The sequence below is a fragment of the Gekko japonicus genome, unplaced genomic scaffold (assembly GCF_001447785.1).
Source record: "Gekko japonicus isolate JY-2015 unplaced genomic scaffold, Gekko_japonicus_V1.1 scaffold129, whole genome shotgun sequence".
Lineage (NCBI taxonomy): Eukaryota > Metazoa > Chordata > Lepidosauria > Squamata > Gekkonidae > Gekko > Gekko japonicus.
The window spans coordinates 390489-408781 of NW_015168049.1; the positions used below are offsets into that span (position 1 = coordinate 390489).

General features: G+C 40.4%; 1 protein-coding gene across 1 annotated transcript in view; it reads right to left on the reverse strand.

The window, feature by feature from the left end:
• The window catches only part of LOC107113077 (chromosome unknown open reading frame, human C3orf67), a 225152-nt gene that overhangs the window by 99432 nt on the left and 107427 nt on the right, over positions 1–18293 (reverse strand). Inside the window, exon 10 of the mRNA XM_015414332.1 lies at positions 11298–11617. Coding sequence (XP_015269818.1) covers positions 11298–11617 — 320 coding nt within the window. The remainder of the gene's footprint in view (positions 1–11297; positions 11618–18293) is intronic.

Genomic DNA, 18293 nt, shown 5'->3' on the forward strand with positions numbered 1-18293 from the left:
AAGATATTGTTTATGTCCTATGAGCAGCCTCTTGTGATTGCTAAACTTACTCAGGAGTCTTTGGTAAGGTACCTTTTTAGAAGGCTTTTGGAAGTCCAAATACATGATGTCTACATCATGTTAACCAGCTCAAAGAATTCCAAGAGGCTGGTAAGGCAGGACTTCCCTTTGAAGAAACCATGTTGACTTTCCCTCAAACAAACTTTGTTCCTCAATGGGTTTCTCTCTTTAATAATAGTTTCTACTAATTTAACTGCAACTAATGTCAGGCTAACTGGCCTATAATTTCCTGGTTCCCCTCTGCGCCCCTTTGTAAAAACTGGGCTGTTAAATATATATCTTGGTGTATTATACATATTGGGGAAAGATGTACAACACCTAATCACTCTGTATTATACATATTGGGGAGTGATGTACAACACCTAATCCTGGAGAAGTTGGACAGTAGGCAACAGAATCATAAGAAGAGCCCTGCTGCATCAGACACAGTGGCCAACCAATTCCTCTAGATGGCCAACAACAGGCAATAGAGGCCAAGGCCTTCCCTGATGTTGCTTCTTGGCACTGGGATTCAGAGGCTGACTGGTAGACCACTTGAATCTACCTAATTACCTTTTTGAAGATGTCTATGCCTGTGGCCATCGCTACATTCTCTGGCAGTGAATTCTACATTTTAATCACTTTCTGTGTAATGAAGTATTTCCTTTGTCCATCCTGAATCTACTGCTTATCAGCCTCCTTGGATGCCCTTGAGTTCTAGTATTCTCAACTCTCTCCACCCTGTGTATAGTTTTATAAATTTCTATCATGTCTCCCCTTAGTTGTCTCTTTTCTAACTGAAAGGTCCCAGACTGTTCAGCCTTTCCTCATAGGGAAGGTACGCTAACCTCCTAATCATCTTGGTTGCCCTCCTCTGTACTTTTTCCAGCTCTGCAATGTTCTTTTTGGGATATGGTGACCGTATCTGTATACCGTATTCCAAATAAGGATGCACCATAGATTTATACAGGGGTATTGTTATATCAGCTGTTTCATTTTCAATCCCTTTCCTAATAATCCCTAACACAGAGATGGCCTTTATTCACTGCTGCAACACACTGGGTTCATTGAGCTATCTATTATGACCCCAAGGTCTTTTCCCCTTTTGGTCTCAGACCCCACTAGCCTATACTTGAAGATGGGATTTTTTTTTGTCCCAATGTGCATCACCTTGCACTTACCAACACTGAACTTCATTTGCCATATTGTTGCCCACCCACACAGCTGTGGATCATACGGTTGCCTACTCACCCAATTTAGAATGACTAAACAGTGGTAATCATCAATGTTGTGGTGAGCAAAAAGGGCACTCATTTATTTAGATTGATAAACAACCTGATCATTCTTGGACTCTGGTGGATCTGTAGTGTGAAGGATTTCCACAACTGGCAAGGAGAGAAGCCTTGAAGCATGATGAGAATGCAATAGTTTATATAATTACGACTTAGAAATAACACATAGATTCTAAGATTATCATGGAGAACAGACAGAATACATTCTACTGAGGCAGGAAAAGTTCACATATTAAATATTTTATTGATGAAAAGTTTCTTAGACATTTTAAACCCCCCATGTCTTTCCGTAGCAGACTTTAAAAACCTCTGACTCTACCTCTCTCCGCACGACCTTCATCCTTCTATGAGAGACACATTCATCATAGAAAATATTTAATATTTCTTCATTCCTTTTGGTAATTATTTTATTAAGTTCCATATCTATTTTGTCTAACATACACAAAAGACTTTCTTTTGCCATACAGCTTCAAATTGTATGCTGTGAACTAATACTAATATAATTAGGCTAATATAAATTGGCAGATTGCTAAAAAAATTGCAATACCACATTTTAACTGACCTCTACCCTATGTCTTCGTACTGCACAGTAATACACATTTAAATTTCTATTTAATTTTGGTGTTTCGAATAATTTTTTTTCAGACTTACTCAATCATGCAACATGGCCAAGAACTTCAATAAAGTATGTCTGATTAACTGTAGCATGGCATAGGTACACTGAAGAGATTGATTTCCCCAAGGAGATGGCTCTTCTATTGCTGTACCACATTCCTTGAAAGAACATGCAGATGGGTATTTTGGACAATCATTTGTGAATACAGAAAACCATTGGCTCTCACTGAATTGTAATTTTAAAAAGATCATTCTTGAGAGGTGCCCACTTTGGAGCAGATGGGACTTAGTCCTTTTGTATCTAGATCTTTAATGTTGAGAAGCCAGAATTAACACACTTTGTAAAGAGAATGTGGCCTTATTCATTTAAATGTGAAAGTGAAGAGGGGCATGGAGAGTTTTGTAGATTAGGCAGCAATGCTCTACACAGCCCCATGGGCTTAAATCCTAGAAATTTTAATTACATCTATGCAGTACCTACAGTCTAGGAGTGCAATGAAAATGCAGGCTGCAGTAAACAACTAGCTCTACCAGCAAAATGGTCATATCTGGCTCCTTGGAATTTGAGGATGGGGAAAAGGCCAGTAAGAAAAAGTTCTCCTGATAGCTCAAGGCCAGCAAGCAAAGCTTGATCCAAAACTTTTATAGAAATCCGGAAATATCACCTTATCCTCTCAGGTCTCCTGATATAAAGAGGTGTTGTTGGTCTCCCTGTACTTCCTACCTCTGACCACAGCTGGGTAGTGATGCATAGGCTGAATCACCATGCTCTTTCTCACCCAAATGCCTTTAAGGTCGCCAGTTCAAGACCTCCTGCAGGACTGGGTCCTAATAAAAACAAACATTTGAGATGGGTTATTACTGCCACACCAATGTGACAGAATAACCCATTATATTGTTCTAGACCCAGAAACAACTTGCCCTTGTGCTAGTCTAGCAATTTACATTATGCTACTCTAATGGACAACTGCTATTATAGGCATATAGATCATTGTGGCGTTGTGTGAAGTCATTACAGCAATGAAAAACTAGAAGGGGGCTCAGATCTGCATCAAATGAATCAGCAAATGCTGTTTGTAGTAGTTTGATTACATTGCTATTAGAAGTGGCATATGCACCGAGCATGATAGGCCTGTTCCCAATGCAGTAAGATGAACCTGTAGCTGTCTATTAAATATGTAAATGCCTTCGATACAGGGCAGAAGAAGTAGCTGTGAATCTCATGGAGTGGTCAAAGAAAGATCCAGAGCATTCTTGTCTTCATAACAATATGAAACAGTCTTTCTTATCCACCAAGACATGCTTGGCAGAGACTGAATTGAAACTGAGTCTTCCTTCCATAAGCAACAAAAGAAAGGTAGACTTGTTCAATGACATATTTCCATTCCATTCCAACTGTGCTTTGTTCTCTGGCTACTCTGAGTTCGGTTCCAAAACATTTCCATAACATTTTATGGAACTTCTATATTCAGTAGTGTCTGGTCCTTCCTTCCCTGATGTCCAAAGACACCGGAGTTTGTGTGTGTGTGATTTTTGATTGTGCAGTTCCATGACCCTGTGTGTGCTTAATAACATAAGAGAAGCTACACTGGATCAGGCCAATGGCCCATCCAGTCTAACAATCTGTGTCACACAGTGGCCAGAAACCAGTTGCCACCAGGAGGTCCACCAGCGGGGCCAGACTCCAGAAGCCCTCCCACTGTTGCCCCCCCAAACACCAAGAATACAGAGCATCACTGCCCCAGACATAGTGTTCCATCTATACCTTGTCTAATAGCCACTGACGGACCTCTGCCCCTTAGGTTTATCTAATCCCCTCTTGAAGCTGTCTATGCTTGTAGCCACCACCATTTCTTGCGGCAGTGAATTCCACATGTTAATTACTCTTTGGGTGAAGAAATACTTCCTTTGATCTGTTCTAAACCTACTGCTCATTAATTTCAGTGAGTGCCCACGAGTTCTTGTATTGTGAGGAAGGGAGAAAAGTACTTTTTTCTCTACCTTCTCTATCCCATGCATAATTTTGTAAACCTCTGAATTAAAGTGCTGAATTAAAGAACATTGAACTCTGGTGTTAATGCATTCACCAAAAAAGGCAAAACATTACTGAAAGTTCCATAGAATTCCATGGCTTAAGTCTTAAAAGCAATCTGTTTGCAGGGAGGCAATGAAAATCCAGTGTGAAATCAAATAAAAGATGTTGTGATCATCTGTAGTTAATGTGAGCACGCTTCTAACTGTTGGACCTTGGTCCCCAAACATGCAAGCCCCAACGTACAAGCTATCCTATGGCTGAGGTGTCTGTGGATAAAAACATGTCTTCAGAGGCTGAAAAGAGCATTGTGAGGATGCAGCCTGAGCTAACAAAGAGACAAGCAGTTGTAGTGGTTTCAGGGGTCAATGCCGAACAGAAGTGAATGCTTTCAGAATCCACAGTTGGAGGAAATGCATTCTCAACCTAGCATTAACAACTAAAAGCTTTTGGAACAAAACAGGACGCTGTTTTAAGGTGCTGTACAATGTGAAAGATTATTGTAATGTTATCTTTTCCACTCTTGAATTCCACATATTCCTTCTGGCTGGTTCCAACAACCTATAAACCTGCTGTCCTCATTTACTGATAGCTGCATTTATTTATTTACTTCACTGTGATGGCCTCTGAATCTTCTTGCTACCACTAGCTATGCCATGTTACAATTGTTCCTATATTGTTTCCCATCATGTCAGGTCTTCTGAAAAATCTTTTTTTTTTGTATTTTTTATTGGTTTTCAGAAATACAATTAACAAACAAAAATAAGAGATTAGTACCTTGTGTTACATTCAATTCTTATCTCTCCTATGTAGCTTAAAGAAATAATATAACTAAGAAACTAATACCATTTGCAACCATAAGTGTTCAACAGTACATTGATAAATTCATTTGACATTTATCTGAGCATTGTATCATTATTTTCCTCTAATAGAACAAATTCAGAAATTCTAACTATAAAGTTTCCACCCTTTCCAGCTATTCCAACCATTTCCTTATTGGTTTCCCCTGCTAAGCATACACACATATCTGTTTTTCAATCTAACTTGTTATTTTGTTATTAATAAATATAAACATTTGAGTCTTTCTTTATAGTTTAATTTATCTGTTTTATATGGGCTTTGCCCCTTGTAAGCTGCCCTGAGCCCGCTCTGCAGGGAGGGCGGGGTATAAATCTTAATAAATAAATAAATAAATCTATATTTTAGTTCACTTCCTACCTTATAAGCTCATTAAGTTAATTTCTTGACTGTATCGGCCCTTCTACTTAATTACTCTCTAGTATAGCAAGTTGACTTTCCCCAACAAAATATATCTATTTTTTGCTAAAGTACTAATAAATTAAACATTAAGGATCCTTCTTTAAGGTTTAGATACACCTAATATTCTGTCTTTCCAGGTTTTCCTCAAAATCCTTTCAGTATCACCTCTCTCAGTTTAATTTCTTAAGTCAAAATCTTTCTGTTTAATTACATATTAATGAATACTAAGCCACTGTTTGGTTGCCTTTTGACAAGCCCAACTTCTAAATAAAGAGATTGAGATTTCATAATAACATTTTATAAATAAATCCTTTTTTTTCTCCCTTTTTTGTCTGGTATCTTCTTTTCAGTAAGATTTATGTCTTTTCCCCTTTTAGACCGCACAAACTTGGTTCAAAATTGACAATATGAAGTCTAAGTTGATAGTTGCATATTTTGTTTCATCTTTCTATTCTAAGGTGAAATTGTGATTGTCTTATCTCTGTGTCTTTTCCCATTATTAACTTCATACGTTTGCTTTGAGCGTGACCATATTTGATTTGAGATCACACCTGATTGTTTATTTTTTGTCCTTTTTTCTTTCTGAAATGAGTTAAAATTCACAGATTTAATTGTCTCTGTATGTAGCAGTCTCTTTAATTTTGAGGACCTTACTTCCCTAATAAGTCTACTTCCTTTCTTGCCACGAAGATCTTTTTATGGATCTGGCTCTGTCTTGGCGTAATGTCCTCTTTTTTGCAGTTTTGCTCATTATCTCTCAAGGCTTGGTAAGGCAATTTGTCTGTATTATTTGTAGGTTTCTTTAGAGTAGTTGAGTTTTCACCATATAATTTGGTGCAGGTCTCTTTAACTGCTAAGTTAATTGTATCCACAAGCAAGAGTTTGAAGTCGTCCCATGAAAACTGAGTCACGTTTTCCTCGGCGTAGTTATACTTTTTCTCAGCTTCTGACTCATTTTCCACTTGGAAATACATTTTTTTAAACACTGTCTAGAGTCCCCCATACATACAAAAAGAAAGTATTTTCCTACAGACATCTAGAGACCAAACCACGTCACATGAAAATTATAAATTTGCTATATTAAACATATTAACCACCAAGAGTCTCTAGCAAAGTCAAATACTTGTTGTAATTCAGTACTTTATGGACACAGTAAACTTCTGAAAAGGCGATACTGTGACCGGAAGTTGTATTAACATATGCAAAAAGCCCGTTTTTTAAAAATGTCTCTATAATTTCTACTCTTTATAGTAGAACTCCCAAGCTTATTCACTTTATAGTCCAATAGCTGATAATGGAATGATCAGATGCCAGTCTTTTTAGTCCCCCTTTCCCCCCGTTTATACATTTTTTTTAAAGAGCTTTATGTCCGGATCTTTTGCCAGCCATTTACTTTGAAGAGAGGGTAGGAAATATCACTCCTCCTGTCCTCGCCTTTCTGGATATTCAGAGGGGGTTTATTTATAGAATCTCTAAGTTCTTTGGTGTTGTGTTTTAGCTGTATTTACAGTATCTTCACCGATCTTGGAGGTGAGGCATAGGGCTCTCTTTGTCGGGTGTTCACAGCTATGGCAGTCATGGCAGACTTTGACTGCTCTGCTCCACACTTTCGCTTCAGGACAGTCCTGATTCCCCCGTCCACTGCCGCACGCTGGGGGGTCGAAACGCGTCCCCTGCTCCAGACCTCTCTCCAGGAGATCTGGCAAAACTTGGACACCTCCAGAGCTCCATTAAAAGGTATGGAGAGTCGGCGGTGCTCAGGAGAAAGTCCGCGCACCTGCCGCCCCGCTGCGCTGGAACCCAGAACCCAGGTCTTCTGAAGAATCTTGTGTCAGCTTCACAGGTTGATCATGTTCCTTCATGCCTTGCCTGACTCATATCCATGTACCATGCAGGATGACTAACTTTCCATCCAATCTCATATTTGCTTTTACCTCTTACTTGGGTCTATAACTCCCCCCCGCTGTTTAGAAGAACCCTTCCCTGATGAATCCATAAAGCACCTTTTCACAACTCCAGCTTTTCAAAATTTGTCACAATGTAAGAAGGATTAGCAGTTTTCTACTCCCAAATCAAAAGCCAGATTTGAACACAAATAAAACGCCAAAATGAATACACAATAAATAATGCAAATTAGTCATGCTAATTGCAATTTCAAAGGGCTCATGCTAGCAAGAATGGGCTTGTAAAAATTAAGGAAGTAAGCAGGAAGAGACTGGGGAAACAAGAAGCAGGGCAGGGGATAAGAAACTCACCAGAGCACAAAAATACCATCCCATAAACAATGGGAGGACTAATGAGGGTCTTTGTTGTAACAGATTGGAACTTTATGTCAACTTTATGAGAAAGGAACAAGAAATGCAGCAAGCACAGTGTTATCTCAATCTATGAATTAGATCTCTTTTGACTCCCACACCCAGGAAATACGCTCAAGTACAGGGACACACCAAAGCAACCAAGAGGCACTTGCACACATTGTTTCACTGAAGGGAACTTATAAAAATGAAGGTGGAAGAAGAAGAAGAAGAAGAAGAGGAGATTGGATTTAGACCCCGCCCTTCACTACCGAAAGGTGTCTCAGAGCGGCTTACAAACTCCTTTCCCTTCCCCTCCCCACAACAGACTCCCTGTGAGGTGGGTGGGGCTGAGAGAGCTCTTGACAGAAACTGCCCTTTTTCAAGAACGGCTCCTTATCAGAGCTATGGCTTGCCCAAGGTCATCCAGCCAGGTGCAAGTGGAGGAGTGGGGAATCAAACCCGGTTCTCCCAGATTAGAGTCCGCGCACTTAACCACTACACCAAACTGGCTCTACATTGAAGGTGCTATACAGAGGTTTAGACAGTCCACAAACTAGCCTACAAGGAACATTTCATGAATCTTCTATATTCAGTAGTGTCTGGTCCTTCCCTTCTCTGATGTCCAAAGAGACTAGCCTACAAGGAACATGTCAGGGAATCTACACAGGCCTGGCAGTAAGGCACTGTACAACCAGGTAGCTTCCTGCCCCAGGGGAATTAAAGATTAGTGAGGCTCCCTGTGCAAAATCCTCCTCACTGCCGCCGCCCATTTAATTTCAGTTAGAGCAGGAAGTAGAGCCCTCTGCACAGCAGAGATGAGTATACAGGATCTGGATTGAAGAATTATTGCACTCGTTTCCACACAAGAAGCCTGGTTAGTGCTGAACAACTGACTAGGGGAAAAGTGGAATACACAGAATCTTACAATCTGAGATGGTGAACAACTTCTCAAGGAACTGACAATCAACTTGTAATACACTCAATCATCTTCTGAGATGGAGAAATTCATATTCCAAACCATGCCATTATGACCTTCAGTGACAACACTGGTGTAAATGCATACTTGTTCAGAGTTTCTTTTATGTAGGGAATTAAATGTCAAATGGGAAAGAATGGCAAACCTTTAGAAGAAGTAAACTCATTCTTATGATGCAGTCCTTTAATGTCGGTTTCTACTTTACTTTAAATCACTAACTGGGGTTATTTTTCAGGAGTATAACTAACAGTTACTGGGTGGAGAGTCTCAAAACAGACAGCATCTGGTGGTAATGACCAAGACTGTTCAGGGTTCATTATTTCAACTTTAATTGGTTTAACCCTGAAATCTTGGGACCATAGTATAAATAATGAGACCTGAGAGAGGTCTAAGGTGAAAAATGAACAAGTGCAAACTTTCCCCTTTATTGGTTATATTTAGGAAGCACAATGCAATTTCCTTGGGGAAACGGAGCAACATTAAAAAAAAAGATTCATCTTTCTGGCTGTAATATAACTCTGCTATATTTCTAAGGAAATTGAAAGATATTTAAATGATAAGAAATTGTTTTTGTAATTAAAGAAGGAGCTTGAAATGATAATAAAGGCAAAGGCACTTAGTGGTTACCACAGCAACCAGATGCAACGGTTGATTGACACAACAATTTGCAGAATTTTTATAATTACAGCAGCAGCTAATGTTTTCAGTTAAGTTACTGGTTGTTACTCAATCATTTTAGAGCTCAATATTTTTTTCAAATTGTAAGAGATTAAAAACCCGTAATCACATTCATGCAGGTGCCACACATGTTTTTTGAAGGGATGAAAGTCTAGGCTAACTGACTTCTTTTGAAAACTATCTTTTTAGACAACGTCCACATGAGAAATCAAATCATGTACTCTACACGTTACTGAGCCGTTCCATTTCATATGTAAAATACAATTCAAACTCAAAATAGCAGGCATGAATGAGGTGAAATTATGCCCCTCATTAAAGGTCTAAAATGGGGCCGCACCAATTGACAAGCAAACAAATGAAAGAGGTAAACCACAAAGGGGCAAAAATCTTTTATGCGTGCAGAGCTGTGGACAATTTATTCCAAGCCTCTACCCAATCCCTTCTTTTTAAACGACTCCTGTGGTGTTAATAAGTTTCATTATCTGGTACTGCACAACACTTGTAACTTTTTAAATAGGTAAAGACTAGAATGTCTGAAAAGGGGGTGGCCATTCAAGGGAGGTGCTCACCAAGAGGGGGGGTAAGCGTTAATGGTCTACAATACAATTTTTGTAGGCATTCACTCAAAAAATTAGTACTGAGACATTTGGCAGCTGTATTAAGTATGCCACACAGCAATTCATGTTAGGCACAATACTCTGTACCATTTTTATTGGCATGTGCAAATTCAGGGTATGTTCACTTGCTGTTTGAAAAGGCCAAAAATAGCAACAATGCTGTACAGATGCATAAACATTTAAGCAGAAGTAGATTAAACTTACTACCAAGTTGATTCTTTGGCTAAAGGCAGTTACTCTTAACTAGTATATTTCTATATTAATTGTCACAGCCCGGATATTGGCCTCTGACTCCAGTGTACAGAGTCCTAGATGCTGGACTCGATGGACCAAAGGTCTGATCCAGCAGACATGTGCTTATGTGATACGAAATAAGTATTATTGTAGATCTCACTCACCTGCAGGGCCTAACCACAGCAAATTCTAATGGGCATCAATCAGAGCAAGCAGATCTACCTAAGGCCAGTGACTCCTTGTACTGAAATGAATCCTAAGTACATCAACTTTGCTTCTATTCTTTTCTTGTTATGAAAGACAGCTGGTGGTCTCTCACCTCTACAGCGGTAGTGTTCAAAACTCTGCTGTGAACCACCCATTCTAACTCTTCTGACCTGCCCCATACCCACCTTCTCGCACCCAGTGCCCTCACTAAATACTTCCACCTTAACACAGATTGTGTGAAAGTGACTTGCCCAAGGTCAGACATTAAGTCTGTGGCAATTGTTTTCCCATTCTACAGCATAAGACTGTGAATTACTGGGAAGCACAGCTAAGCGAAAAGAGTTTGGGCAAGGGGAGACAAGTGAGTCTTCAGCTGTCTAGTGCAATGCCAGAGAGTTGTTTAAATAGTTCTTCAGAAGGGACTGATACAACAGAAGCTCATTTATTCACCATATTGCTCAAGGACTCTGCTCCGGAAATGTGAATAGAGAAGAAAGTGTTTCCGAGTATGTGTAGAATATGCTTTCCTCACCACATAACCACAATCAGCTTCCATTTAAACAGAGACTAGGCATGAGTGATGTGTGATTTACAACAGGTTTTTTTTTTAAGAAATGGGGTGTTCAGATTGGAAACTTGGAAGACAAGTGAGAGGATGGAGTGGCGGTGCTGGTGGTGGTGAGGACTGGTCTACAGAAGAGAAAGATGGGGACAACAGAAAAGTAAAACGGCTCAAGAGATGGGGAATTTGAGAAAAGAAGGAAAAGGACAGAATAAAGTTACGTGTAATTACAGGTATTTGAAAAGACCAGGGAGAGGAGGTACAGAAATGTGATGCTATAGGGGAGTGTACAGGATGAGCCCACCCAGGCCAGTCCAGGGATGAGAGAGAATCCTGTACTTTTCAGTACATTAAACAACAAACCACGAGATGGTCTATACCCTCTCTGGTTTCCAGACAATTTGCCACCAGAACCTCTTTTCACTAGTCCCTGCTTTTCCTAATCTACAGCTGCAATGGCAACCTTGGTGACAGTGGTGGTGACTCACCTCTTTGCTGCTCTCGCTTCCATAAAAGTCATCTTCCATTTGGGCTCCTCGCCACATACTGCTGCTCTCTTCTTTCAAGTCCACAGAAAAGCTACAGCTTTCTGACGACAGGTTCAAGGGCTTCCCATGAGGTGGTGATCTGGGTTTTGAGGAAAAGGTAAAAATGTCCTTGTGCTGGTCTTCTGATGTTTGTTTGCTTTCATGTGCTTGGTCATCTCTCAGTGCTGAGGTTAAAAAGCTACAAGATGTTTCAGAAGCCACTAGTGACTGATTGCCGGAATCCAGTTGAGGACTCTCCTTGTTAGGGAATATCCATTCATCTGCAACTAAGAAAAGTTCATTGCGGTCAGGATGATAACCTTTCCCCCAAAATATCAAGCATATACATGAAATACCAAATGACGCAAGAAGAATGTGTGGAGATTGTCAAAAGCACCAAACAAACCACACTTTTAGTGTACCAAGACACACCGTATATAATGATTAGTGTTATCTGTGTAGAAAGAATCCATCCACCCAAGAGCAGTCTTTTTCTATTTAGCCACCATAGGTAGTCTTGACTGGAGAGATGGCAAAGAAATGAACAGAAATAAATAAATAAATAATAAAAAAAGCCCTGCTTGGTGGGGAAAGGGGCAGGATAAAAGTCTAATAAAACAAACAAACAAGTAGCTACCTTATGCAGGCTCAGACTGGCTGCCTGAGGTCTTTTAAAATGAAGACTCCTGGGAATGAGAATGGGATCTTCTGTATGCAAGACATGCATTTTGCCCCTGACCTTTTTGATCTCCCCCTCTCCCATAATGACCCAGCTCTAGCCTGTCTTCAGAACTGCAGTTTTTTTTTTACCTTCGTGCCTCCTGAAACATTCCTGGCTAAATTATATTAGTAGGATTGTTAACCACTTAAATTTGGATCGACTTAACAAAGTGGCTGATTAAAATATATCAGCTTCTCAGTACAGATGATATTCTAAAGGAATGTTAAGTAAGGCTTTCCTTTCATAACCTGCTAATTAGTTATCTTCTAGGTCTTTAGAACTATGATTTAAAGTAATACAAGCAGGGGTCATTTCGTAGAAAAAGAGCTAGGGGAACTCATTAGCATAACTCATTAGCATATGCCACACCCCCTGACATCAGGGGCCTGGCGGTGGACCTGCAAGGCCAGCGGGAGTGCGAGGAAGCCCCGCCAAGGCCCTCCCTGGCCCCAGGCAGGCAGGGGTGGGGAGAGGCGGGGAGGAAGCAACTTACCCTCCCTCTTCTCCTGCCTCCTCCTGGCTGAATGAGGGCTGGAAGTGGGGCGGCCGGAAGCAGGGGGCGGGGCTTTGTCATGTGCCCCGCCCCCCTGCACCTCACCCGGGGGAACTGCGTTCCCCCGCGTTCCCCCCCGAAATGACCTCTGAATACAAGAACATATTTTTCACTAGCAAAATGTTCAGCATTGTATTGGGTAAAGTATGCTTGATAAGATTACTGGGATGTTGCAAGGACCCCGAGGGAAAGTTGATGAGTATCTGCATACTTCATACACAGAGATGCATTGCAGTTTTTCATTGGAGTTTGTCATTGGTGTTGCTTGGTGGATTATTTTCTTGGTATTGTGTTTTTATGGACATAACTGTAAAACACCATGAGCTGGGGGGCGGGGGTGGGAATGAGGGACGTACATTGTTCATGAATCAATAAAGAAACCTTGCCAGTGAGGGTCAGGGCTCTTAGAGTCACGGGGTGGAGTGAAGAGGGTTTTGAGCTCACTGCAACACTGTCGAAATGCACAGATTTTTATTTCTTCATAAGAATAAACGGTAGCCATTCTCTTATATGGGAACTCAGATATACCACCAGGATGGGGGTTAACTCTATTCCCTCTCCCTCATGATTCCCTATAACCAAAGAGAATCAAACCTACTCCTGTCTGCATAGCACTAGCCTTTCACTAACACAGCCCCACCCCATATTGTTTCTTGGTCACGCTGGAGTGGAATTTGATAGAAAACATGGGTGAATCTCAATGAATGAGATTTCTTACTACATCACTATGAAGTCTTCAAAGGCAACTTAATTCTCAAAATGTTACAGCCTCTGCTTCCAGCCCCCGTGTCTGATTTATGTTTGAATCTCAAAACTACAGGTCTGCGCCAGAAAAGGTGTGACATGAAAAAATGCATGAATATATCCTGTTTCATCAGGTTCCCTTGTGAGCAGGCAGTGCTAGTCTTCTTGTTTTAAAACAAATATAAAGTCACTGAAATGGATTTAAAGACTGACTGCGCCAGATAAACACAAAAGGAGCTTTTTTTCTCTCCCTTGCAATGTTAAATTATACTTTACTGTTTGAAATTACATTAGGAAAAGAAGTGTCACTGTGATTGATTAAAGGGGATCTCAAATAATACCCAATGAAAAGGAGAACTGTTCAAGTATGCATCACTCCCTTATCTTCATTAGATGTACCATGGTGTGGTTTGGCCACTAGAGCTTGGAATTCCCTAGCTCCATAAACCAATATTACCACCAGCAATATATACATAAAAAAGAGCAATTTAGCACTAAAGGAGAGGTTGCATCGTAAGAGTAGTATAGCCTGCCCTGAATGGTAAGGAGTAAAAAAGGAAAAAAATGATTAAATTGTAGGAAAGAACTACATGTTACAGGAAATATGATGGCTGCCACTAAAAACATGCCGGATTTGAACTTACCCTTGTAAATGCAGAAGCACTTAAATCCATGTTACAGTCTCAAGCATCTGCAATATCTGTAGTAAAATAAGAATCCTATGTCCCTATTCAGCCTTGGGGGGAGGGGTTTCCATTGTGCTGAATCTGTGAATGAACTCAAGTTCAGCAATCTCATGTTGTAATCTCCCCTTGAATCTTCTCTGTTTGAGGACTGCCACCTTTAGGTAGGCCACTGAATGTCTTGAAAATTAAAATGTTCTCCCATTAGCTTGTGAGTGTTGTGATTTTTGATGTCAGATTTATGCCCATGTATTATTTTATGTAGGGACTGACCTGTTTGTCTAATGTAGAGAATGGAAGGGAATTACTGACACTTGATGGTATATATAACATTGAAAAATGAACAAGTGAATGAACCAGAGATGGTATGGCTACCATTGTTATGTCCAGTGATTGTGTTGTCAGAATGAATATGGGGACAGGATTCTTATCTCATTATAGAAGGTAATTTTCTCCCCAAAGAATTTCTCTCCTGCTCTAATCAAGCGGATTACATTTGGCATTGTACCTCTGCATCCTGACCCCTTGCTTAGCAAAACCTCTCCCACCTTCAGACTGGGATATAAGGAATCAAGGATCTCCATTCCTACTTCCTCTTCTATGTCTCCTGTCATGTCTACCTTTACTGTGATATTCCATCTAAAATATAAAACTTGCTCATGCAGGGTCAGGGAGTCTGTCCTGTTTCTCTCTCTCTCATCATATTTAAATCCCACACTTTCCCATAGAAATTCAGGGCAGTAGATATAATTCTGTGTGAAATACATTTGCAAAACACATTTGATCTCTGATGGTGATAACTCAGGTTTTTTTAAAAAATCTGTTGAATGGTCATCTCATATGGACACAGCAGGGTTGAGTATTTGCTCTTTTCCATCTACAACCTACTCCCCTCCTGTATGTTTAGAAATACACAGTCTCTTCTATCCAACATTAAGAAAAGCAAATGGCTAGGAAAGAAGGGATTATGTTATCTCCCATTTTAAGTTGGTACTTTGACAGAAACAGACATACTCTGTGGTATTATGAAGTGGAAGAAGAAAATAGCATAGAAAGCTGTGGAATGATATTTCACACCTATCACACAATTCAACATTTCCTGTGACCTGTAGCCAGTGTAGCATCGATACCTGTTTACAAGTAAATGAGATGAGTGTTTTAGACCAAACTAAATCCTATTATCTCTCAACCACAAATTATATATTGGAATTCTTCCATTTTTAAAAAATCAAATGTTTCCATTGTTATGAATAATTTGGTTATCTTCTTAGGAAAAATATGTAAATTACTGTGTAATCACAGTATTGCAGCAAACAAGATAAATACAAGAATGATCACCTAAATGTCTAATTAGTTTCTCTGCAGAGTCAGATTTATGCTGGAGCTTCTAATTGCAGCCTAACATTTTAATGAAGGTTTCAACATGGTATAAATAAGACTAACAAACGATAAAACAATATTCATTCATTCTATTTCTTCCCTTGCCCAAAAACAATTTCCCTTTTGTAATGGTATTGCACACCTGCTAGGAGAAGATATGTTTATGGACTCTCTGCCACATATCTGAAGAATTTCAGTTCAAAATTGGGAAGGCTCTAACACAAGGTGGTAGGGATAATCTCAGCTTTATGGGTCAATCCAAGATGAAAACCCCAGCTAAAGCAAATATATATTCTTCACTTCCGTTGCATGACTACAGTTTCCTTCTGCATTCCCTGACCCCTATTCAATTTTCTAACCCCAGTGCATGTGGGGTTGTTTTGACTTATTTTCTTGTTATGAATTTATTGGCATTGATTGCGACTATATTTTCATATTTCTTTGTAAATCCATGTGGTTCTCAATATTATAATGAAAGGCTTCACAGAATGCTTTCTGGTACTGTATGATGTACCTATATTATCCAGCAAGGGCACCAGGTCTTAGACTGATATTTTTAAACAACAAAAAAGTTACTGTTTTAGGCATGCATCAAGCATATTTAAAATGCAGGACTTCAATGTCCGCTTTACATAGCCTTGAGTTCTGCTAGGCAACTAGGAGGTAATCACAATGTACTCATCTTGCTTCCATATATGTCTGTCAAAACTGCATACTAGGAGTGGGAACTGGAAGGACCAATAAGAAGTTAGAGGGTGCTCATGGTTCCTCCTGGCTTCTAAAGGACCTGAAGCTTTTCTGTGTGGGGAGGCAGCCTTTAGAGAGCAGCTAGGAAACTTGAGGGGTGCCATTGTCTTGTTTTCCACATTGTCCGTGAGAGTACACAGATGCTGGGAGTGAAAGGAATACATTAGCAAAGATGGGCATGTGCAAGGATGAAACAGCTAAGGGGGAACTATGATCAGAACTCCTCAAGGTAGCAGGCCCTGCTCCAGTGATGAAGTGTCCCAGCTCCAGTGACAAAGTATCTGGAGCAAGGGAATAAACAGGCAAGTTTAGCAGGTGAGCAAGGAGAGGGTAAGTGGCATACATCCCCCCAAGTTATAATATAAAATTCTATCAAGATAAGCTAAGTGAAAAGGTTTTAAGTAGTAAAATAAAACAGTAATGAATAATGAAGAAATACCTTTAGGTACCAACATTTTGTAACTTCTCAGTGTTGCAGCTGCTCAAACTACTCAGGTATAGTTAATTTTAGTTCTAATTTTAGTTCTAATTTTCTGGTCTAGTTCTAATTTAAGTTCTTTTGTAACTGCTCAAATAACTAAGGCATATCTAATTTTAGTTCTTGGCTAGTTTGCTGCAGTACGGGAAGGGTTAAATGGAGGGTCAAACAAAGGACAATGCTTAAACTAGGGTTTAAATACAGCTAGGCCTTTAAAAAACAGGGGGTCTAATTTTAAACGAGTTCAGTGCAGTGCGAGTTCAGCAGTAGGGTGAGGAAGCCAGGGCACTAGTTTCTCGACGCCCCTAAAATGGCAGACTCACTTTCCAAAAACAGATCAACATAAATAGGTGGGTGCTTGATGCAAGGAGCTCTTGGATCTCAGGGAATGTTTGCACCCTTGAGGCCAAGTTGGCTGACCTGGAGAAGCAGAAACAGTCAGTTGGGCACACAAATAAGACTCTCAGGGACTTGTTACATGTGTCCCACTCCAACAATGGCAGCCCTGCCGCTGTCAGGAAGCATGAGGGTAAAGGGGAAACAGGGCACAGTGCTGAAGGAAGGGGGAATGTTCCCTTGGAAGGGATCCCTTCTTTTTCTTCTCACCTTGACACACTGAGTACTCCATCTTTCTGTGTTATACCTCTGAGGATGCCAGTTACAGCTGCTGGCGAAATGTCAGATCCTACAATGCCAAGACAATGGCCATACAGCCAGGAAAATCTACAACAACTAATGATCCCTTCTGCAGTTGGTGAACAGGTATCCTTTCACACCAAGGCATCTCCTTAGGCAGGCAGGGAGGGAGGCTCCTGGTAGTTGGTGATTTGATCCTTAAGCATGTAGATAGATGGGTTGCGAACCTGCGTACTGACCACATGGTGACTTGCCTGCCTGATGCGAAGATAGTGAACATTACGCATGGTCTAGATAGGTTGGTAGACATTGCTGGTGAGGAGCCAGTGGTCATGATACATGTTAACACCAACAATGTGGGGCAATGTAGTTGTGTGGTTCTGGAGGAAAAATTTAGGCTGCTGGGCAGGAGACTCAAGGCCAGGACCTCCAAGGTAGCCTTTTCAGAAGTGCTGCCTGTTCCACATGCAGGGCAAGCTAGAGAGGCACAAATTAGGAGTCTCAATGTGTGGATGAGACGATGGTGTAGGGAGGAAGGGTTTAAAATTGTTAGCCGTTGGGATGCTTTTTGAAACAAGCAGGACCTGTACAAAAGAGACGACATCCACTTGTCCCAAGAAGAAATCAGGCTGCTAGCACTTAAAATCAAAAAGGTGGTAGAGCAGTTTTTAAACTAAATCTTGGGGGAAAGCTGACAGGAGATTAAATGTCTCTGGTTCGGGATGGTTCATCTCTAAGAGATGAAGGAGAAGCTGTTACTGTTCTAGAGGGAAGTGGATTACGACTGACCACTGAGAGGGTGACAAACAATATTGTCTGTCTGGCAAGGTGTAGAGGCCACAGGAAGAAGTTTGCAGGTCTAATGTGTCTGGGGAATTATAGATATTTATATGCAAATACTAGAAACGTCAGAGGTAAAATGGAGGCGCTGGAATGCTTAGTGTCAGAGGAGAACATGGGCCTTACAGGCATTTCAGAAACTTGGTGTTATGAGGATAATCAGTGGGATACAGTC